The sequence below is a fragment of the Phasianus colchicus genome, chromosome 5 (genome assembly GCF_987193195.1).
Source record: "Phasianus colchicus chromosome 5, bPhaCol1.hap1.1, whole genome shotgun sequence".
NCBI lineage: Eukaryota > Metazoa > Chordata > Aves > Galliformes > Phasianidae > Phasianus > Phasianus colchicus.
This window is the reverse complement of record NC_143440.1, coordinates 38,956,176-38,980,270: the sequence shown is the minus strand read 5'-3', so window position 1 is coordinate 38,980,270 and position 24,095 is coordinate 38,956,176. Positions and strand designations below refer to the sequence as shown.

The following is a 24,095-nucleotide window of genomic DNA, read 5'->3' as shown; positions in this document are numbered from 1 at the left end:
GAGGGTGCCTGACTGGGACAGAAGGGTGATGTCAGCACAGGATGCTGTGAAAAACAGTGGGTTTGGCTGCATGGGTCTGCGTGCACACGTGGGGTCAGTGAGGAGACGTATGTACACATTACAGAGTGTGCCAGGGGTGCATCTGCATGGCTGTCATTCCCTTCAGGGCTCAGAAGGAGAGCAGGGCAAATTTACTTCAATAAATACCTTGGGAAAATGTCTTGTCTAAGAGGCTTTAGCTGTGTGTGGCACTGGCCTCCGAGTGCGTGTGGGGAAGATGACAGTGTAGGCTGGGGTCACTGGAGGTGTGAGCTGGGAACAAGGCATGGTGTCTGCAACTTAAACCTGTGTTTCCTCACGTAATGGAGGCAGATATCAGCCCCTCCAAACCTGCAGCCCCATCCCAGCAGCTGTCAGTGCTGAGCTGGGAGAGCCATATAGCAGAGGCTCAGCATTTTGCACACACAGGGCCATGGACTTTTATCATACCAGGGGCAGTGGGGTCCCCTGGGGTGTGGAACACAGCGGAATGCAGTGTGAGGTAAAGGGGAACTGGGCTTCGCTGGCCTGGAGGGGGCTGGATGAGGCCTTAGGCTAGACCCAGACCCACAACCAGAGGGACCTGGAGCCACAGCCTGCCATGGGGTGGTGATGGAGATGGGGATGGGCTGCGATAAGGAAAGCCCTAAGAGTGGAGGAGTGAAGAACAGGGCTGTGCTTCAGGGGAGCAGGCTGGCGGCACCCCTGGGGTAGCCCCACATGAAGAAACCAGGGCCCCACACTCTGGGTGGGTGCGGCCAGGAGGCCTGGCCATCAGAGGGGGCTGTGACCCCCAAAGGGCACAGTATCTGTCAGGGCTGGCTTCCACAGCCTCTGTTTCCCTAGATCAGCTTCTCCTCCTTCTGTGATGCACTGGACTTCTCGGTCTGCCTCTCATCCTCTGCCACCTCCTCCCCTTTCTCCAGCTTCCTCGGGGTGTCCCCCGCAATGGTCCCCAGGACTTTGGTGCTGTGCTCCTGAGCTTTGGCCCTGAGGGCGGCAATGCTGTTTTCTCTCAGTTCCTCCTGGGAAATGGCGGTTTTGGGATCCGAGCCCCTCTCTTCCTTGTCACCCTTGTCAAGCTTGGGCAGGGCCTGGCGCTCCACCTCCGTCTTCCTCCCCGCCTCAGCCGCTGCCTCCAGAGACTTTTTGTGCATCCCTAAAAAGAATTGTTGGTATTCGGGTTTAGAAAAGCGCCTGGGCATGGGAAAGCCATCTTGAACTGAAAACAGCAAAGATAAAGAGAGGCCAGAATTAAGGAAAAGCAGAAACCCTCGCTTCAAACAGCAGTCATGGCACGCCAGGCACTCTGGCCCCGCGCAAGTGCAGCCCTGGCTCAGTAGGGATGAGGGTTTTAGACACAGCAGGGGCCTGGATCCCTGGGGTCATTTGCTACTTGGATCAGGGGAGGTTTCCCTGCCTTTCCCTATCAGTTCCTCATACAACCCACCCTTGCCTCCTCAGATTCATGCAGACAGAAGACAGCCCACTGTTAAGATGCCCACCATCAGTTTTGGGACAAAACCAGCCTGAAAGTTCAGAAAGCAGGAAGCAAAGAGCAGGAGCACATTAGGGTAACCACTACATCCACTATCCCTTCTCCACAGCAAACAAAGGCAAAACAGGGCAGCACTCCAGCTTTGTTGGGTGCCCAGAGGAAGGAAAGTGGGATGAGTGCAAGAGAGGTCTTGGCACTCTGTACAACTTTGCAGAGATCCTGAGCAAGCTGGAGTCCCATCAAGTTTTCTCCTCACACCCCACTTCATCCTGACCTCCTTGCCACCCCTGTGAGGCTGGCTGCTCTCTTACCCAGGAGCCAGGGGGCACAGGACTCCATGATGCCGTCCTTGGCTGACTTGAGGATGGACTCAGGCAGTGGGATGGAGTGACGCACCATGGCTCCATAGAGTCCGTACTCGGCCATCACACTGCTCCGGCCCCAGCACTTCTCTCGCTTCCGCCACTTAGCCCGGCGGTTCTGGAACCAGACCTGGAGTGGAGGATAGAGAGGGATGTGAGCATCGGTGGCAGGAGATGTGATGTCCCATCCCTGCACACGTGTGCTTGTGCAAGAGGATGAAGATAGGCATGTGTACCCATTCCCAAGAGCCTCATACAACAGCCGCTGGGTATTTCTCTCCCTCCTCCTTGCAGGAACAACCATGAGAGCAGGTCCCATCCCTCCCTGCAGGATGTAATTAATTTGCCATTGCGCCGTCTTTTTTCCAGCAGAGTTTGGCTCTTGTGTCTGGGATTTGCTTTCATTATCTACTGGGCGCCTGAGCTGCAGCAAGGGGCTGTGTGCTGCAGTGCCACAGGGACAGCAGAGCTGGGGGAGATGCTCTGGATAGGCAGGAGAAGGGGGAGCTGATCTGTGCCGCTTGCCTTGAATTCCCTGTTTGAAAAGACCCACATCTTCTCAGAAAATTGGCAGAATAATCTCCGAGCTGTGACCTGGGGGGCAGCGAGCAGAGACGCGGGCGGAGGCAGGGGTGGCTCGCAGAAATCTATTAGTGCTCGCTCTCCGATTTCCATCCCTCTTGTCTTGCCTGCCCTCCTCCCTCCCCACAACCCCTCCCTTCCCGCAGAGCGGAGGCATCAGCTTTAGATGAAAAATTGCTCGAGGTCTATTCAGAAGGAGGCAAAGGAAGAGTCAGCCCCAGGGGCAGCCCAGGCCTGATTGAAAAATAAGTTAATTTCAGTTTGAATCGATGGGCCTCAGGCACTGAAATATCACGGGAAATTAAAGCAGCAGGTCCCTGGGGAACCACGCCATTGACCTGCGCTAATTAATGCCACAGAGTTACCAGTCGCCTCTCCAAAAGGCAGCCCCTCCCTCCCTGTGGACACCCCAAACACCTCCTCATTTAACTAATTAGACTCACAGAAAATTGGGTGTTAATTTGTTTAGGATTTTTTTTTCCTCCTATTTTTTCCCTCCCTTTCCCGGAAAGTACACGGCAGAATGGAAATGAATGGCGGGGTCTCGCTGGCAGATGGATGCTCGGGGTCACTCCGCAATCTTCTCCGACTTGATTGCTTGATTAGGTCGTTAGCACATTAAAAAAAAAAATTGCTTGCCGTCTGGCGCTGGCCTGATGAGTGGGATGAGGCGGGAATCGCCTGGGTAATTTATCTTTTTATACTGCAAAGAATTTGATTTCAATCTGCAGATATATGGAGGTGCCTTTGACACCTGTTTAACATTACAGAGCTGACAGCTTAACCCTCTGTTGCCTCAGCTGTGGGGGAGCATGGGCTGCAGGGGGGAGCACAGAGGGCTCTGAGACCCCCGGCCCATGGGGACAGTGAGACCTATGTCTGGGTGCAGCCTTGCCAGGCCCCTTCAGAGCACAGTGAGCTCACCTCTTCCACCTGCCTGCCTGGAGGAGACTGCACAGCATCCTTTGCAGGGATGGAGGACACGGGCTCAGCAGCTGTGATCCCAGTTTCTCCCGGCAGAAGACCCCCTGTGCCCAGCAGAGGGGATGTTACAGCCAGGATGCTTCCTGAAACATGACAAGCCAGCATCTCCTCTGCAAAATCCAGAGGACAGCGCCTGCCAATCTGCCTTGGTCTGGAGCTGAACTGACACTTCTCCATGTACCCAGAACAGCTTGCACAAATGTTCAGTGGGATTTTCAGCCAAGCACAGTTTTTTGTGTTTTTTTTCTTTTCTACCAGGTACCAAGTGGGCAACTTTTAAAAATCTCTTCAATTCTTATCCTCAAGTGCTTCCTTACTGAGGCTTTCACCACCTGTCTCTTCCCTTCTTCCTGCCTCGTTTCCCCAAACATCTTACCCCATGCTCCCTGGGCTCCCCCTTCTCCACGGCCAGCTCTCAGTCCTGCTACAGCAGTGGTCTCTCTTAGTGCTGCCCCAAAACCTGCAGCAACAGAACATCCCTTTTTCCCCAGCACGAGCAAAAAAATGCAGGAAGAAGCCCAGGTTTTGCCACAGGCAGACCAATCTTGATTGGCTCTGCTGGAAAATTTTCTGACAAAATGCTGATTCAGTTGTACATAAATGCTGTGTCTGGTCAGTGGAACCATAATCAAAATTATCTATGGGTTTCTTCTCAATGTTGTATTTTAATCTTGTCCACATAACAAGCAAAGTCTATGCTACAATGCCAAATGGGCAAATCAAAATGACATCAACAGTCTTGTAAAATCATTAGATTTCCCAAATCAATTTTTAAAATTTGATGAGAATTTCCTCATGGTTTTGAAGTGGGAAAAAGAAAAATCGAAATGGCAGAATTGCTGGCACGAGGGGCTGTCCATCTTGTTTGGACACCAAGACCTTAACCTCAGATAGGATCTCAAGTGAAACTAGTGGTGCTCTATGTCAAATATTCCAAGGCCAGGACCCAGCCCAGCTCCTCTACCACCACGCCATCCCACACATCATGGTGGGATGAGCTCCACTACGGCACCTGCAGACTCAGTGCAACACCAGTGTGGATGGGCAGTGTTATTCTCTGGGGCCCAATCTTGTGATTTTGCTCTCAGTCATGTAGCTCCATAGTTAAGACTTCCTTCTGGGGGAAGATCTTATTCTTTTCTCAGGATCTCTGGACACATTACCAAAATTTTCTTATGCCTCCATTCTGAGCAGAACTATGCAATAGGTTTACGAGTGCTGAGGTACTTAAAATGGTATTGGTGCATCAGCCACAACTTCTGAAAATGCAGGTATTAATTGTAGGTATCCCACTTTTCATTCCTTTATAGTTTGTTTTCAATGTTGGTATTTTGTCTTCTTTGGCTGAAGTTGTTTTTACTTTCAGATGTTTGTTCTACAACTTCCTCTGACTTCATAAAATTTGGTCTGCGTCAACTAATGTTAACTCTGTCTGCATTTGGACTTGTCCCTTCCCACTCCATGTGCTCAGCTTTGTGAAATGCTGTATTTACCCCTGCAGCTTGCCTCTCACTTACTTTCCTCTGGTTCTCCATGACACAGCACTGGGTATGCTGAAAGGACGGGTTTGTACTTCCACACTTCATGACCTAACACCCATCATTCATTTCAGACTGTGCTTACTGAAACACATCTGATGTTTTTGCAAAGCTATCACAATCTGGTGGGCAAAGGCATTTTTTGGACCAACAGTCTACCACTTAAGATAATTTGCATCCTATTAATTTCACCTCAGTGAAAGATGGGATGCTTGTTCTAGAAGTTCCATCCTCAGAAACTGGATTACAGTGAAATAGGTAAATCTGTCCTGCTATTCTTTGGTTCCTTGGCAGTGACCAGAGTACCTAAGAACCAACTTCTTTAAAGAAACTTTTAAGCACAGATCTGAATAAGGAGAGATATAAGGAGTAAAAATTTCTTGAATTAGAAAAGGATGTGAAAAGTACTTCATGATGTTGTAGGGTAGGGATGAACGCTAGAGGGAGTGACTGAGCAGAGACAGCATTGGGTGGGGGTAAGGCGCAGAAGGAAGGGAAAGCTGACCGGGCTCTGGGGGATGCGTCTTTGTCTCATCGTGGGCACACATGAAGACCCCTTGTCCCCGTCTGCTGGCACACTGGAGAAATTCATCCATCCGTACTGGCTAAAACCACCTTCTTTATACCCTTTCCCAACAGCAGGAAAGAGGAAACAGGGCAGCAGGAGGTGAGATTTGGTATGTCAGAAAAAAACATTCTGTGAAACTTTTGGTAGGGAAAGCTTGGTCACTCCAGCCTGAAGGAGCTCATCTTCCAACTCTCCTTAGAAAAGAATCTGGTGCTGCTTCCTGGCTGACCTTCATCAGGCAGGAAAGGGGAATGTTTCAGTGATGCACTGGGATATTTCCAAGGTTTAATGCTCATGAAACTTGTACCTCTGCTGATGACTATCAGCAGTATAGCTGTTCCTGTCCCATTACTCTGACAGCATCCCAGATTTCATGTTTTCTTTACCACAGGACACATTAGCTTTGGATCCAGCCACGTGAGCACACCAGCTGCAGCAAACGCCAGCACCTTCAGTATCATCTTCCAGGTGTGTGTTCCATGTACCTGTCTTTCTCAGACCCCTACCAAAACCAGCAGTACTGAAAAGCGTTACAAACGTGAATATTTCTAATCCTACCATCATCTAATTTTCATCCGCAGTGCCCACTGCCCCAGCAGTCAAATCATAGGCACTGTGCACTGCATTGCAGGGTCACAGCACTTCAGAGCAAAAACTGGCAAGGTTATTCTTGCCAGGTTCCTCCTCTGAAGCACAAATGATGACCGATACTCCTTTGTATTATTGATAGTGCAGAAGAACAAATTGTAGTAGGAGGAATCTCTCATTTCGCAAAGGGACATGAGACTCAATGTGTCCTTGTTATCCACATTCATCATATTAGTTTGTTTACCTAATCAGCTCCTGAAACACTGTCTGCTAAAGAGAGAAATCTGCTTGAGAGTAGACATGAGCCAGGAATCTTAATCAGCAAAGGGATTCTTCAAGGCATCTAGGGTGTTACTGCGTCCTGTTTCAGTGAGCACAATCTAAGACTTTTGTTGGTTACTGTAATTTTCTTGGCTTCTATTTTCGAAGCTGAGAGGGGCTATGCTTTGTCTTTCTAAAAACAAACAGTTATATTCCCTGCTCAAGCACTCCTCGTGCCTAAAGGGAAAACACCAAAATAGCTAATGGTGAATTTTTCTTCACCATGTCTTACATGGTGCCTCTGGCACAGTATTTCACCAGCGTTCTTTCACTTTATGGGCATTGTTGATTGAGCACGAGATGGTCCCAGCCTGAAGCAGCACACACTGGAATGTCCACTAGATGGCCTCAAGCAAATGTATGTACACATGTGCACAGACAAACAGATGCAGACATACTGACACACCAGCATGTGCCTTTGCCAGGTCATGGGGAGCTGCTGCATACAGCTGTTGGACAATCAGAAATTAAGGAAAGGAACAGAATCCCAATATCGTTGAGGAGAGAATCTTTGCTGCTCGTGGGCTGCCAGCCATCTTACACTGTCTATTCTCTGATAAACCCATGGCTCCAATCTTCTGCTAGGGGAGACAAGCTATCGCTCTGTATGATTCCTGCAAAGAAGCCATCTTTGACATTGAGCTTTTGGAGTGAGGATACAGCTGAAGGTTCCTGTCCGTCCACAGGAAAAAGCTCAGAAAGCTTTCTGGACTTCTGTGACATTGCCTTTGGTTATAATCCACTGTCATAGTGCCACCCACGGTCACGGTCCTGTCTTCTCAGCACTCAGATCTCCTTGACAACAATGCACCTCCCTATTTTCTTCTTTTCCAATACAAGCCTCTAACTGAGAGTAGACAATTAAAACCTCCACTGCAAAATACAATGATATCATCCCCTATGGGTGATGCACAGGAGCTCTGACTGGCACAGTTATGGGACTGTTCTTCGCACTGCTCACATCCTCAGTCTTTCCCTGAGCATCTCCTGATTCACCTCATGGGACCTGGGGTTTGTAGTGCATTGTCACAGAATGTATGGTCTGATTGGGTACCGGGACTTCCCCAAATCCCTGCCTGCAGCGACCACCCCAGGAAAGCTTCCAGTCAACTGACTGCTAGTGAAAACTGCAGTGCTTGTGTAAGCCTGGCAACACTTTATTGGTATCTTTTCAAATGTAACGTCAAAATTATTGGCACTGTTTATGGTGACATCACTTTCTACGGCTGGCATAAAATGGGTATGAAGTTAAATGAGAGCAGTAAAGGTTGCACATGGCCTGCATGGCTGATCACAGGGTTATCATTCCTTCACTTACTAACACTAGGAAAGAGCTTTCTGAGCTCATATTAGAAGGAGCAATTCCCTTATCTGGCATGAGAAGAATCCTCCTTGCTAGTAGCTGGAGTTGTGGCTGACCACTTGGCTAACAGATCCAACCAGATGTGCTGTGATAAGCTATAAATCAATACTCACCTCTTGCAAGCAAAGATACAGTGGTTCATCCAAATTCAAATATCCTTTAAGCCAAACTAGCACAAGTCACACTTTGAATATGGGTCAACACAACACCTAGCAAAAGTGACTGACAATACCATGCTGCAGCTCTTGCAGGCCATGCATGCCCTGAATCCCATGCAACAGCAGCAAATGCGCAAATACAACTATTTTTTGCATTCTATCTGACTTATGCAGACAAAATTGTAAATATCTCATCTCACCTAAGCCCCAGTGCATCTTCACACTGCTAGAACCCTAATCCTTTTCTGTCTAGCTTCCCTCTATCACTGGCAAAGAGTCAAAGATAAGAAGTCAATGATAAATGAGGTAATGTAAGGAGGCAAAATTCCTCTTGGCCAGAGAACATTTTAAGTTACACTCTCAGTTCAAACCTAGGGTTTTCACCTGGCCTTGCCATCCTCATCAACCTAGGGAGACATTTGTCATTAACACAAGGGATGATACTGCACAGAGCATGTATCCTACAGGTGCTCACAATGATGACAGTAAACTTGGCCTCCATTAACCAAGCTGGTATCCTGCCTCATTTCCCTCATTTTCCCATGCTAAAATTGTTCTGTACCTCCTCTGAAACAGAAAAAAAATTTAATTGGTCTTTGTAAACATCCATATGCAATGAACTCTGTGAACACAGCCTCTGCTTTGTTACATGTACTTGTGCACACAAGTGCAGTTCTACTAGACATATTTATTTTGAAGCCTCCACCAGCTAAGAAGCAACCTGTGAGCCAAATCTCACTCAGGACTATCAGCCATCTAACTCAGGAAGATGCATGGTAAGGATGGTATTCACAACTCCTTGCCTTGCACAATAAGCAATCTTTCACTAGGGTCCCTTGAATCCAGGGAATAAGGAGAATCACCAGAGACAAAGATCAGGCCAGAACAGGAGTCTGTCTCCTGACCATTACCCAGGAGGTCAGATACTCATCATGTACGTTTACATGGTCAAGTTAGTTTGGTCCTTCCAAGGAGCTGTTTCCCTACCAGCAACATTGCACACAGATTTACTCAGCTCAGCCTCCCTCTGGGTGAGCCAAGCTTAAGTTATTGAGATCTATTAGGGTAAATGATAAGCACTATACAAAAACAAAACAAAACCACATACACAAAAGAAAACCATTAAGAAATAAGGAGAAAAGTAAATTAACTGCGCATCCAAAGCACCTAAGTTATTGAACCATTAAAAAAAAAAAACGCATTCAAAGTCAGGAAGGGAGGAAAAATTTGTAATAAAAGGTCATTAAGAGAAAACCCAAACACAACCATCAGCTGGCCCCTCTGCCAGGCACCCAAAGGTTAGAAGGGAATTCACTATTGAACAACTGAAGCAACTAATGCCTCAGCTAATTCAGAGAACTGTTAAGAAAACAGTGGGATAAATATGGGGAGGAGATCCTGAGTAGTTATAGTGTGGCACTGACCCTGCAGAGCCATTCCTCCCTCATTCTCCCGTCTGTGATGGAGAAAGGCCCTGCCAAGGCCTTCACAGCAATGGCTTATGGTATATTTTGTTGGTAGCTGTCTTCCCTCTCGCAGAGAAAAGAGGTGTCCCAATACTTGGAGGTGCCTGTCCTTAGGTATGGGCTCTCCAAACCACAGAGAAAGCACTGCACCATTTCCCTCTTGCTACTATGGAGGAGCACACCAAAATCACGCTGTTCCTTATGCTGTGATGGTTGTGAACATATTGCAGGGGCAGAGCAGAAGGCAGAAGACTAAGATCTCCAAGGTTAGCTTAGTTTGAATTTCTGACCCATTTAGAAATCTGGTCTGTAACCAACAGAACTCGGGGATGGAATGCAGAGGGACAGAGTGGTACATGGAAATACAGGGGTACATACCTCTGTACCTCCATCACTGCTCAAAAACAAACAAAAAAAGAACACACAAAAAACCACACCACCACCACCACCAAAAAAATTAAACAATGCCTACAACCCCAACTCTACTCAGGTAAAACCCACAAACAGGGCAGGTTACCTGCAAAGTCTAGCAACAGGCAGGACATTTCCACTTCACAGTAAACAGGTGTTCCATGCCACCCATTTACATTTTTGACTCATTTTTTGCTCTGTCCAAATGCATGTACTGTGAGACTTTTCAGGTGGCAAACCCAGGATTGCAAGGGCTCCTGTGTTTGCACACCACCCAGCCCCTCTGTTTACAGCTATGGTAATTAACTCATAAACAAAGTTTTAGCACATGAACTAAAAAGGAGCCATAGATAAAGGGTAATGAAAACACTCAATTACAGAAAGGGCCAAATTAAACAACTCTTAATTGAAAAATGAAAATTAATATGAAGTTAGATGAACTAAACAAGCACAATATTGAAGAGGCAGCAAAGTGGATGAACCTCTCACATACCAATTAAAGACATGGAGGCAGAGAAGTACCATACGCTATGAAAACCACTCATAATAATATTTTCACCAAGCCAGTAAGCTTGATTAGTGTTATTACTCTCACTTGTACACTTCCTACATCTCTAAAAGCACAGGGAAAGTTAATGATATTTATCTGGTATCATACTGCTGTGGCTTGCCCCAGTGCTCAGGAATTATTGGAAAAGGTTGCCAGCATAGCTCCTCAGCTCTATTTCATGAGAAACTTCTTTAAAAAAAAAAAAAAAATGCTGTTGAAAAGGTTGGCTCACACAACAGCAACATTTTCAGCTTCTCCATCACCTTGATAATCTACCACCAAGCAGCCCATTCATCCTGGTCATTTACCTCCAGCTACACAGTCACCATCAACTTGCTGCATGGGTGGAAACCCACTGGCCCTGTGCCTGGCCTAAATGTGAGAATCACCTGAAAATGGCCAGGTTCTCACCTACTGAGAGTAATTACGACAGGCTGGAACCTCAAACCTTGGAAAGATCAACAACAACACTACTCTCATTTCAATAATCCAAATCAATCTGTTACTGACCTTTAGTATTATAGATAATGGCATTTAAAGTTTGGAAATGTCACATATTAATAAACTCAATAGAGATAACTTATCTAAATCCCCACGTTACGTTTAAGAGAATCTGTGCTGTTTTCAGCACTTGAAGTTGCCTATTCAGGATAAACATCCCCACAAAAACCTATTTACCCCACCTACATTGTACAGGATGGTCTGAGTTTATTTTAATAGCAGCGCTTCAACTCTTCTGAATATTTTTCTCAATGCATTGATTAATGTGGTCTATTTCAAGTACCGTGCAAAATGGCCACAGTGACATCTGGTCTGACTTGTGTCTCATCAGGAAAATCAAATCTTTTTCCCAAGTTGCCCAGTGGGAAGACGCTCACATTCCTCCCAGCAGCAGCCAGTTCAGTGCAGGAGATGGTATATGCAAGGCAAGGAATGCTGCCTTGAAAAAAAATACATGCTCATCTTCTCTGTAAATGGAAGATTTGAATATCTTCTCCTGAATTCAATATTCTCTCAAACCAATAACTTTTGTGGCCTCTGATGGCTATTTGTAGTGTTCTGCTGCAGGTTTTACACGCAAGCAGTTCCTATATATCATTCTCTCAATTGCACTCTCTGAATTTCACTTTCATATTGAATTTCATAGGTGATTTACTTTCTCTTTGACTACTACCTCCTGAGAAATAATCCCATGAATGAAAATAAGGGGCAGATATCACTCTTAGGTGAGGATCCAGTGGGAACTCACATGAAATGCTGCAAGAGCCCATGCCATGTGATATCCACAACAATCTGAGAAATCACGCACATTAATGACCTACAGGAGAGAGAGCAGTGCTGAGAGACGGGAGAAACTGCAGGCTTCAGTGAGAATGCAGAAATAGAGACTTCCCTCATACAGTTAGAAACACATGCAAGGGAAAAAAAATAAGATGATGCAAAATTGTAAACATTATGAAGAAGGGAATAAAGATTAATTGTTGGCTGCCTCTTCCAAGAGGAGAAGTGTGTGGCATTAAATGGTGCTCATGGATTCAAAGCAAGATGTACTTCATTCATGCGATTCTGCTGTGGAAGCCTCTGTCACCAGATACTGAAGTATTTACATGAAATTGAAACCCTGGTAAGCTCTCAAAGCACTCAGTAATATCACAGAGTATTGCCCTGCTCTCAGACCCATCCCAACATCAACCTCGCACCATGGTCTAAGCTGGTGGCCACGACTGTGCTTAGAAAATGCTATAATAAAAGGAGAAACAACTCATACTAAGAGAGCTAAGCTGAAACATGAGAGAAATATCAAGCAACATGACCAAAGCTGGGAATTGATTTGTGACACAAAATAACAAGTATAAATAGGGCGGCTTCGTGTAGCACGTGGTAAGGGTTGCTCTGGTGCTGACTCTTTGGAAGGATCAGTGGGAATGGATGCTTCTCCCCATCAGTGGTGCTCAGGGCTTTTATATGACCCTGACACTCACCCTCAGGCACTCACACAACAGATGCCACAGGAATTCTGTGGTTTCTCTAGATTTCCCCTTTCATGATGAGCAAAATGTCACTCAAGAGGACTTTCTCCTGGAATACTTGTGCCTTTAGCAGCACCTATTGCTCAGAACATCCACATCACTGGGGGCTTCTGCAGGCCACATTTGCCTTGAATTCTGGGGCAAGGGGTCATGGCAGAGAGCTCTCCTAGGTTTAAAAGCTCAGCAGTACAGGAAGAGTTGTAGTTGCTCATCAGCCTGCTACAGAATGACAGGCAGCATGCCAGAGAACTGGAATGAGTTAGCCACTTCTTCCTTTCCCAGTCAGATAACATAATGGCTCCCAGTGCCAGGAGGATGTCCCAGATGTGAAGCAGTGCATGTAGTGCACAAGGCCTTCCTGCCAGCCCAGCGTCAGATGGTGGATGCAGGCAACACTGACCTTCCACAGATCCCTTTTCCCTGGGCTTTTTAACCTATGCATGTGCAGAAGCGACTTCTCATCCAGCTCACTCTCTCTAGAGGCAAATTATTGGGTCCTGCTGCTCAGACAAAAATCATATCTAATGGCAGGTAGAATTTCCAACAAAGGGACTTCTGAAGTCCAGCAGAAATCTCATCCATGCACAGAGTGCCTACAAGCTGTTAGGTCAGCAGGAGTCCTGTTGACAATGGGCAAGAAGCCCAGCTCACTTTGAAACCAGGACTCACCTAACAGATTCACCTAACAGCAAATGCAATGCTCTTGTAAATACTGCATCAGCAAAAACGGATTCAAGACTTGGCCATTACATCCCTGTGCCTCGCAAGGAACCTGGAGGGAGCCAGGCACGACGTAGTTGCTGGAGTCCACCCTGGTAGTTGCTGGAGACACCCTGGAGTCACCTTCATGTTGAACCCACCCAAGAACATTCTGCAATGTCACCACAGGGCTGGCACACAAATAACGCCCAAACATTGCATGTAATCAGAAAAATAAAGATCCACAGAAACATTCAGGAAAGCTGTATTTGAAGAGGCAAATGCAATGAACTCACAGAGATGTGCAGACATCCCATCTGAGGCTCACCTCTCAACTCTGCCCACAGAGGGGCAAACTACCTGCTGTGGCCCCTGGGTCTGAGTCCAGAGGGGCACAGATGAGATCCATCTCACCCAGACTGCCCACCCAGATCCTGACTCCAGCCAACTCTCATCACCTATACTACCAATACATCAAAACCCTACAGATGTTTCTTGCACAGCAGTTCCCCTTCAGTGATTCAAGATTCCCTCTTTAACACACACACTCCAAATCACCACTGCAACATCCCACATGCAGCACATGTTGACAGACGAACCCCACATACAAATGGACAAAAACCAGCTGGTCTGGCTGCCCACATTTTTAAAGCAGGGAATGGACAGCCCATGACGGTTCAATCTGAGAAGCAAACTCTGCCCCATGTCTCCTTTCTTCCAGGTTGGGATGAGCATGGGCAGAAGAGGCAGGACAAGGGGACCCGAGAAATACTGTTACCTGTATCCTGTCTTCTGGCAGCTCTGTTTTCATAGCCAGCATCTCTCTAGCGTACACATCAGGGTAGTGAGCCTCATTGAAGGCCTTTTCCAGCTCCTCCAGTTGGTAGGATGTGAAGATTGTCCTGAGAGGAACAAAACTCTTTGACCAAAAAACATAACAGAAGGCATAGGATATACAGAGTCAGAGAAATGAACACAGATGCTACAGAAACCTGAGTAATTGAAAAAGCATAGTATTTCCCCTTTGCCTCCTGTGTTTTTGTGCACAAAAGGTCAGGTGTCAGGGTGAAAGGAGAACCAGAAATGGCTGAAGACAGAGCTTGGTATAGTTACAAATCACCTTCCCGGTCAGGGACATCCTGCTGGGGACATCCCTGCATAGACAGCAGGGGGGCAGAGAGCCTCCCCTGGAGCCTGGTCTCCCACTGAACCCTCCCAAGCCTTTACCCACTCTGTGCTCTACTGCTGTACCCTGCCCTTCCCTGGATTGGTGCTCCCAGATGTGCAGTGCCAGCTCCCTCTCTCCACCTTCACACTGGTTGCTCCCACACTGATACCCCAGTAGCTGCTCTCTGCCAGCTGGCATTGCCTTGTTGTCTTCCAGGAACCCTCCTGGGCAGGCAGCAGCCACAGCATTGCTGGCTCTTGGGACAGGCAGACTGAAAAGACAGCAGCTGGGACACCAAGGCAGCTGAGAGCCCTTCTCAGGGGATGGCTGAGAGGTCTTGGACCACTTCCACTCCCCAGGGACTGACATTCTCACCCTAAAACCCTGCTGTATGCAAAATGCAATTTTCACTGAGAACTCACAGCATTCCGATGGCAAAACCAAAAAAAAAAACAACAAATAGCAGACAAAAAATCCTACCAGAAAAACAGCAACAACAGCAACTTATAACCTTTGTTCGAGGTAACTGTGTAAATTATTACCACATTAAGAAATATATGAGTAAAAAAAAAAAAAAAAAAAAATCGTTTTTAAAAAATATGCAGGAGTTTCAGGAAAGCCACAAAATTTCAGAGACCACAAACAGAAAGTCTCAAAAATATCCTCCGCTATTTAGAACCTGAACGATGCTGCCAGATAGATGGCATTACCTACAAAAGCAGCATGCAAATACGAGGCACCTGCCCACCGTCAGCTCTCGGTTCCCGTTCACAACGAAATCCATTTTCTTTTCCAACACTTTTCGTTCCCACAAACGTGGGAAGTCTGGGGACAGGCGCACGGCGGCTCCTGCGTTGCTTCTTCCCGGGTGCAGAGGAACGGCGCTCCCCGTTCGGATCCGGTTCAGCCGCGGAGCCCCGCACCTCCCGCGCCGGGGCAGCGCCCGGAACCCACTCGGCTCTCCTCGCTGCCTCCCGGGCAGCCCCGGCCCTGTGCAGCACACACCGCGCTCTGCCGTTTGCTGCTCACATCCTGCAGCTATTTGCGAGCTATCGGCCTGTCAGCTGCGGTAGAATCACAGCCCTTAACCATTCCTTACAGAATGTATAACTACCGACCAGCACTACGGGTCTGTTGCTGTTTGGAGCTGGAAACGGAACAGTTTCGTATGTCGTTTCCTCTCGCAAGAAAGAAACGAATCCTCGTTGGCTCCAGAACAGCACTTGCCCGGCAGCACCCCGCAAACTCAGGCCGAACCCCCGCACCTCCTGCTCGGATCCCTCTGGACCCACGAAGCCGCTGAGCTTTCGCTGGGGCACCTTTAATTCACCTCCCGCACCGTGGCGGGATTGATTTAATTGCTCCATTGTCGGCCCCGAAGGACGATGCCCAGGTGCCTTCGTCCCGGCCCTGCGGCCACCAGCGGTGCCACCAACAGAAGCGGGAGGTTCGTTTCCGATTTTAAAGCATGGACATCCAACTCCATTTTCACTGCGGGAGGAGTGAGGGGAAGCGTTACCGGAGCGCTCCTAGGGGGAAGCGAGCCCCAGAGCATTCCCTAGAGCAAGTCTCCAGGCATTCTGCGGGCTGGGACTACCTCCCGACAATTGCATCTATTGGCGAAACATTGATTTTTAAGTAGCCAGTTTTGAGATCCTTGATATAAATTCTCTCTTGCTGACAGCCCAATTTTAAGTTGCTAAGCATGGAGCAAGGAGCCCTTTTGGTTATTTCACCTCTTCTCTTTGGGACGGGTTGGGGATTTTTTCAGCCCTAACCCGCAGCCAGAAAACCAAACCAAACCGAGCTGATCGCCGTTGCAATTCCCGCTCCTATGGGCACGTCCCGAATCCTACTTGCTGTGGACGCTTAGCGGCAGCGGGGCCCGGCGCTGCCGGTTCCCGGGAGGAGATGCGGGGCCGCCAGGCTTTGCTTACCTGTGCCGCCTCTTCTTTCGTTTCTTGCTCTGGTTGAGGGAAGATTTGGACATTTTGCGGTCGCTGGAGGAGACATCCTCGGAATCTGCGGAGAGAAGGGCAGCGGCCGTGGGCTGGGGCTCGCTCCCCGCCGGGGCCCCGCAGATCCGCTCCCTCCGGCATCTCCGCCCGGAGCTTTCGTTGCGATCGCGGCGCGGCCGGGGACTGCGGGCTGCAGCCCGGCCCCGGCCCGGATCCCGCTGCGGGCGGCTCGGGGATATCGTACCCCTCCGGGAAGGGCCGCGGGCCGGGAGGGGGCTCTCGCCGTCCCTTATGTCGCCCGGAGTCGTTTGCGGGGCTGCCGTTGTCGTGCCGCCGAAACGCGGAGACCGCGATCTCAACAAAATGTAGGAAATGGAGGGAGCCGCGGCCCCCTTCCCGAGCCCGAGCACCCGTTGCCTCCCGCCCCGGGGCGGGGGACCCGCGCTGCTCAGTTGAAACGCCGGGAAGGCGGAAAAATAAAGGTTGCTGCAGCCACGGGGAAAAACGTTGCCGGGAATGGCATCTGCCCGCGGCCGCCGCGCGTCCCAGGGGTGCCCGGGCCGGGGGTGTTGCGGGCAGGGCGGTGCCGCCTTCGCCCCTCGGGAGCCTCCGGAGCTCGGAGCCGGGAGGCGCGTTTCGGTGCGGGCCGCCTTGCCCCAGCGCTGGCCCCGAGCTCCGGCCGCTTCCCACCCGCCGCCGGCTCCGCGCTCCCGGCCACGCTGCGGGAGGAGGCGGCGGGCACGGCACGGGAGCTCCGGGAGGACGCTCGGTGGCAAAGCGGGACACCGCTGCCCGCCGCTTCGGAGGGACGGGGGCGGTTTGGGAGCGGGGTCTGCGGGCGGCTGTCGCCGTCTAGGAACTGGATGGGAGCGGGCCTTAATTTCCCGGCAACGAGTTGGGGCCGCCGGGGCCGGGCGAGGGCCGCTCCGCCGGTGTTCGGTGCAGCCACGGGCCGTGCCGTCACGGCGCGGCCGCGGCCCCAGCCGGGGAGGGCCGGTCCCGAGCTCCCTCGTTCTTTTCCTCCTCCTCCTCGGTTCCGAAACGAAATCACCTCTCCGCCGCCGGGCGCGGGGCTCCGGAGGTGCCTGCGGGCGGCGGTGCCCCCGGGGGCCGGGGCCGTGCCTACCTGAGCTGGCCGTCTGGCTGCTGTCCAGCTGCCCGGGCGCTCGGGCCAAAGGCTGCAGGTGGACGCTCTGCGGGTCGGAGAGCACCTCCAGAAAGGTGGGCTGCGCATAGAAGCCGGGAATGCCTCCGGCCCCCAGCAGCCCCATGCCCACGCCGCCCACCCCGGCGGGGCTGAGGACGGAGCGGGCCGCCAGCAGGTGCCCGGCGGGCAGCGAGTCCAGGGCGGCCCGCGGGTGCGACGGCGGTTCCTTGTTCAAGCCCAGGATCTCCTGGATGCCGAAGCCGGTGCAGCGAGGAGGGGTGGGCCCGGAGCTGGGCTTGGCTCCCGCCGCGGGGGGCGGCGGCGGTGGGGCGGCGGCGGCCGCGCCGTCGGGCTTGGGCTTGCCGGGCAGGCTGGGGGCCAGCGCCGCGCCCGCTTTGCCCGTCATGCTGCGGCCGTCGGTCCCTGGTGCCCGCTCCGGGAATGCCTAGGAGCCCCCGGCTCAGGCCCCTTTTATCCGCCCAGCCGGGAGCCCGAGCGGGGTCAGAGCCGCGCAGCCAATCACAGGGGCCAGCCGCGATTAGGGATGCCAAAAAGCCGCCACCGGCACCGGCGGCGGTGGGGCCGGTGCCCGGCGGGGCAGGTCTGGGAGCTGGGCTCGGCGGGACAGAGCCCTGCCGCAAAACGGGGCTCCGGCCCGTGGGGCAGCGGCCCCGGGGAGGGGATACGTGGAAGAGCCTCTGGGGAAAACGCCGGATCCCCGGGTCTGCGGCTCGTGCCGTGATCAACGGTTGGTCTGCAGGGAATTAGGGTGCATGGAGAGGACCTCGGGACTGAGGCTGAGCTGTGTTCCTTGAAGCAGAGTAGGGCTGAGTGTTATGTGCTGGAGAAACATCTGGATTGTGTCATCAGAGGACCAACACCGCCCGCCCACGGCCAGATCCTGAGCCACGGTGCTGTGGTAGCTGAGAGCATCTCTCACCATGCATGGGCACGGTGCCACACACCTTGTCCCGCATGCCTGACCCCAACTTTTTCAACATTAATTGAAGAGGGATCCTCAGGCATCACCAGCGTCACTCACTCAAGCAGGTAGCTCCTTCACAGCATGTGCCTCTACAAATGGGAGCTGGGAATGGCTACAGAAACTGGGATCTGTTCAGGATGGTCACAGTCCTTTGGGATTGCCTAACAGCCCCTAGCAGCCCATACACTGTGCTCTGCAGATTTTGGGAATCCCAATATAGAGTCTTGGCCTGCAGAAGGTTTCTGGGCTACTTCAGATGCCAGATGTCACACCTTCTCTGGACAAACCAACGGCACTCTCACTGTGATGGAACACTGCTCAGACTGTCCCCTACCAGTCCCCTACACCATATCTGAAGCCCTTTGAAGTCATGTGGCTCCCCTGATCAGCACAGGTGCTGGGGCAAGTACCTGCACGTGGCACCTGCACCTAAAGAATTGTCCTGGGCTCACATGTGGTGCAATAATGCAGAGGCAGCATTTTGGCCTGAGCCCATATTCCCAAACTTCTATGGCCATCCCCCTCCTTCTCTTGCCTCTCCCAGGCCTGACTTTGCATCCCTACACAAGGAAAGGAATAATTATTTGAGGATGACCACATTTTCTAGCTTAAGTCCATCAGAGTTTATCAGCCTGAAGACCACCTCTGTCACTTTGTGGCTTCCTGAGTGGCAGCTGGTGATCTGAAGCAAGCACAGTAGTTCATTCCACTGTTTATACAAAAGTAAAGCTAGTCAGTCTGTAGAATTACACAGGGTCTTTCTCTAATGTTTAACTCTCTTTTCATTGCTTTTCTCCCAACGTTTCCCCCACCTGCCCACCAGGGCGTTTGCTGCCTTTGCCGTGAGGTTCCACCCAATGTACCTGCACAGCCTCACCCCACTGCTACCCGGGGTGCTGGAGGCCCTCCCTTTTTTGGCCATGCCCCAGGGCTGTGAGGGCAGCTTGCTCCCCCTCTGTCAAATTCTTTGCGACTCTGGCCACTGAGCTACAGAGCTCCATATTTGGCAGTCTGCTTTTTAATATGCCTTCTCTCATTGCTCTTTGCCTCTCTGCAAGCTAGCACAGTTCCTGTGATTAGGAATCTGAACTCACATTTCAATAAGTCCAGTGGACTTAAGTCACTGAACACTTACTTACATTTCAATATCTCTATGATTAATCTCCGGCAACCTTTTCAGCCTGCCATGATCAGAGTAAATATTGGCTTTATTGGAGCTTTCTTCATCCTAACAACTCTGATGCTTCCCTGGGGAGAGCCCCTCAGAAGCCTCAGAACCTTATCACATTTTCATACTCTAACACATCCTTTGTCTTCTCCCATTGTTCTGCTGCATTAACTTTGATGCTGAACTTTTCCTCTTTTCTCATCTGTCTGCAAGCCCATATTTCATCCTGAGCACATGCATTGGGTGTCCCATCCCTGGTGGTGCTTGAGGCCAGGTGGATGGGGCTCTGGGCAGCCTGATTTGTTGGGGGCAGCCCTGCCCACAGCATAGGGTTGGGACTAGATAGGCTTTAAGGTCATTTCCAACCCAAGCTTTTCTATTGTTCTGTTCTACAATTAACCAAGTCTTGACTTTCTCCCAGCCTCTTTCTGCATCCATGAACACTCTGAATTCCACCAGAAACAGTGTTGTCACCATCACCCCCCTCAGTCTGCAAAGAAGTGTCACTTCCCCTCCATCTGTACCGTGTGTTGTATGTAACTTCATTCAGCACAAAGCCACCTTGCCCTTTGTCTCTACAAACTGCAATGGGTTCACACTCACTGGGTTACAGACCCAATGTTCCCATACTCTTCCCTTCCTCCACAATGGCTTTTTGGTCCTTCCAGTGCAGCCTCACCTGTCCTGGTTTCCTCTGCATGTTCTACTGATGGAAGTGGCAACGCCAATTCTGCCTATCTCCTTTCAAACCCTATATGGGGAAAAATACTTTGTATAAAAGTCTCTTCTAGTCTATTTTTATTTTAGCAGTTCTTTAACTTATGATCTACTGTAGTCACAGACACAGGGCATTTTCATTATCCTGCTGCCATATGTTGCACTGTAGATGGATATAGGACATGAGAATGCTAATATGACAAGAACAAACACTCACTGTATTAATAAAAACTGCTGAAGCACAAGGAGTGACTGAAGCTACCTACCTGCAGATGTCATAGATTCTCTCTGTCACATAAAGTCTTCAAACCAAGGCTGAAAGTCTTTTTAAGAGATGATCTATAACTCATCCAGAAGCCATTGCTCTAATGCAGGAATTATTTGGTGGAGTTTTGTAGCCTGTTTTATGCTGAAGTTCAGACTAGAAGATGGTAACAGTCCCTCCAGGCCTTAAAATCTTTGACTCCACAGAGCTCAAGTTGTCAGATACATTCCTTTAAAAGCAAACAAAGACCATAGATGCTTCTGATGTGCGCTACATCAGAGCCCTGTTGGGGATGGGTTTTCTTTACATTAAGTGCACTGATTTCTAAATAATCACCGGAGATGCAAAGCAAGAGATGACAAGGAGATTATGGCACCTGCCCATTGCTAAATGCTTACAGCTGGCAGCTGCTGGCTGAGTTGCAGCTCCAAGTAGACCTTGCCATTTTGGTTTGCTCTGAATTACCCTGGTATTGTCAGGGTGCACATCTTAACCCCTGGTAGAATCCTCAGCCTGCTGAAATCAGCAGGACTCTGGCTGCTGATACTGAGCAGAGCTAGGATTTCATTAGGCATAATGCTTCTTGTGACATCTTGCTTTTTGCATTACAATTCATCTTCCATCCTGATGCAGACACATTGGTGTTTCCCCATTTACATATTTACTTCTGTGCCTAAGCACCTCCATTTGTGCTGTATAGCATCCAGCTGCCAGGACTCACCCTTGCATTGTACAGAAGCCATTCCATTCTCCTGTGATGAGGACAGTCAACAACTCTGCTCTGCCCATCACAACGGGTTAGGCAACAGCTTTTCTGCATGGGGCTGCTGAGGTGTAAGGTCTGGACCCCCAAGGCTTTCTGGGAACTGCACATATTGGCTACTCTGTTATCTGTACACTGGAGTGGGAGAGGAGTTAACCCTTTGAGCAAATCTGGAGTGGTTACTCACAGTCTGATCCTACCTATGATAGTTCAATGCTGGATGGGGTGAAACTGGAGGCTTCTTGTCACTGTTCCCCATCCCCTAAAATAGAATAATATTAAACAAATATTTCTTTTTCAAACAAGCTTACTACCAATGTAGATGTCATTTACTGTTCTGGAACAACCAAGCTTATTTTTACTCAACCAGTTTCAAGAGCTTGTGATATTGATCTATTGGAAAGAAAAAAGAAAAAAAAGTGACCAGAGAGGGAAGTTCTAAGGACCAGCTGGGGGAATAGCTTGAGGTTGTTCCAGGGGAGTTTCAGGTTGGTTATAGGAAAAAATTATTCTCCAAAAGAGATGTGAGGTATTAGAATGGGCTGCCCAGGGAGGTGTTGGAGTCCCTGTCCCTGGAGCATTCAAGAAACGTGTAGATGTGGTACTGAGGGACGTGGTTTAGCTGGGAAATATTGGTAGTAGGTGGACAGTTGGACTAGATGATATTAGTGATTCTATGTTTCTATCTTTATGAGTTGTAATTGCTATGCTTCTATGAATCAGAAGACAAGATGTCAAGAACATTGCATAACCCAGTGCTATTCAGAACACAGAAGCTTTCTACCATGGGTAAAAACTAAAGATGAAATTTGGGAAGAGGAGAGAGTTTTTTCTGAGAGGAAGCAACCTTGTTTTCCAGACTCTAAGCATTAACTAATTTATCTTGCCTATAAAATTGCATCAACAATCTTAAAATTATAAAGTTAACAGAAATCTGGGAAATCTGAAGCAGCCTGAACTTCCAGTCCTACAAAGACCTGCTCTTATTCATGTCATAAAATAACAGAATCAGGGTCACCGAGGTTGGCAAAGACCACTTAGATCATCCAGTCCAACTGTCATCACTATGCCCACTAAACTATGTCCCTCAGTGCCACCTCCACACATTTCTTCATGTCGCATATTGATAATAGTGACCACTCAATTTTCACTGCCTGCCATTTTCTTGCTATGGAAATAAGTATGTGCTCTATACTGGAAGGAAAATTTTAAGCAGGTAAAGGTTTTTATAGATGTATCGCATCTTATATGAAGTTGATTGTGAAAGAACTGTCTCCCAAGCTTTGGGAAACATGCTTGGCTGTAAACCACTGCCAACAGCAACTGTTCTGGGAGTGTGCCTTGGGTTTGACTCACGGCTGTGGCATTGGAAAGCAACACTCCTGGTGGGATGTGCATTCAGGTGTACTTACCAGGAGGATGGGCCAAGCCAGTGATACACCAGCAATCTCAACATGATCTGACCATGCGACCACATGTTATGAGGCCTGGGGCATGGGGAAAACAAGTGTCCAAACTGCAGAGCGTGGGTGGAATAGACACATCCCAGGAACAAGGCACCTACTGGTGCTGGGAAAGAGGCAGCCATTGGGAAGACATGGGCTGGAACAACCCCAAGTGGGTGTGGATCTGAAGTAGTAGCACTGGGCCTTGGTAGGACGTGGATAACACTGCCTGGGGGATGTGAGGGCAGAAGTAAAATGTCTTCCCTGCAGCTCAGCACTGTATTGTGCCTTCCCCACGTCCGCCTGTGCCCTGCACACCAAGAAGAACCAAGACTGTCCAGCAGCCTCCTTACTCAGAACCCATTTAGGAGGGATTTTAATTCGTGTAAATGAGTGTTTTTAATTTGTTATACTGGCCTTTATCTCTATTACCATCTCATTTGCTTTTAAACCTAGTTTTGCCATCCTGACTGAATTCCATTTGATGCATTAGGAGTAATTCTCTTCCCAAAGGGTTAGACATTTTTTCTCCACATAAAAGTCGCTTATTTTGGATAAAGAGACGATTAGATTTATCTTTAATATTTTAATGGCAGCCAGGATTATTGGGTGGGCAGCCCTGGGTTCGGTTGTTGTTGGGGGATTAGACTCTAATAAACTCTTCAGATTGGGATTTTTTTTCTGTTTTGCACAAAGTACTTCTATTTATTTAAAAAAAAAATTCACTTCTTTTTGAGTCATAAATTCCATTTGCTGTTTCCTATTAGTATTAAATCAAGTTGATTAAATTCGTAGTGACTATTTGCACATATATCTTTTTAATTTTAACATCCACAACATAAAATCTTTAATGGTGCAATTTGAAATACCTGCAACATACATCGCCGCTGCTGTTTAAACAGATGGAAATGAGGATCCTGATGAGGGGAGGAAGGAGAGAAGAAGGGATGGGGAGATGGATAGACAGACGAGTGTTGGAAGGGGTACAAGGGCTCCGCACACTGTGTGCATGTGTTATCCGGGGGGTTGTAAGGAGTTAGAATTAGGAAGGCACTCCCTTCAAAGCAGCAGCCACAGCATCTCCAGTCCTTCCACGGCTCGTTCAGGGCTCCGTCCCGGCTCACGCAGCCCAGGAGCCCCGATGGATGGTGGCGTTTCCTCGGAGCCAACTTGCAGGTGTCCCTCAGCCCTGGGCCTGCACCCTGCTTTGGCCGTCACGGATCCCAGCGTCAGGCTAATCGGAAACTTGGTAATAGAATAAAATGTCAGCAAAGTAGAAATCAATAAGTGTTAATGCCTCAGGACTTTCACTGCTGGGCTCC

At 49.2% G+C, this 24,095-nt stretch overlaps 1 protein-coding gene across 2 annotated transcripts; it reads right to left on the bottom strand.

Annotated features, from left to right (window-relative positions):
* Window positions 1-358: 358 nt before the first annotated feature.
* Window positions 359-17,836, bottom strand: VSX2 (visual system homeobox 2). Of its 2 annotated transcripts, none has more exons than XM_090141370.1 (5): window positions 17,410-17,836; window positions 16,263-16,347; window positions 13,936-14,059; window positions 1,849-2,029; window positions 359-1,261 (listed from the first exon to the last, which is right to left on the bottom strand). In XM_090141370.1, the coding sequence occupies exons 1-5, from the start codon at window positions 17,834-17,836 to the stop codon at window positions 882-884; spliced, it is 1,197 nt and encodes a 398-aa protein (XP_089997496.1). In that variant the 3' UTR covers window positions 359-881. The 2 variants fall into 2 exon arrangements, with proteins under 2 accessions (XP_089997496.1, XP_031449728.2); XM_031593868.2 differs by having other exon boundaries at window positions 359-1,198.
* Window positions 17,837-24,095: the final 6,259 nt, after the last annotated feature.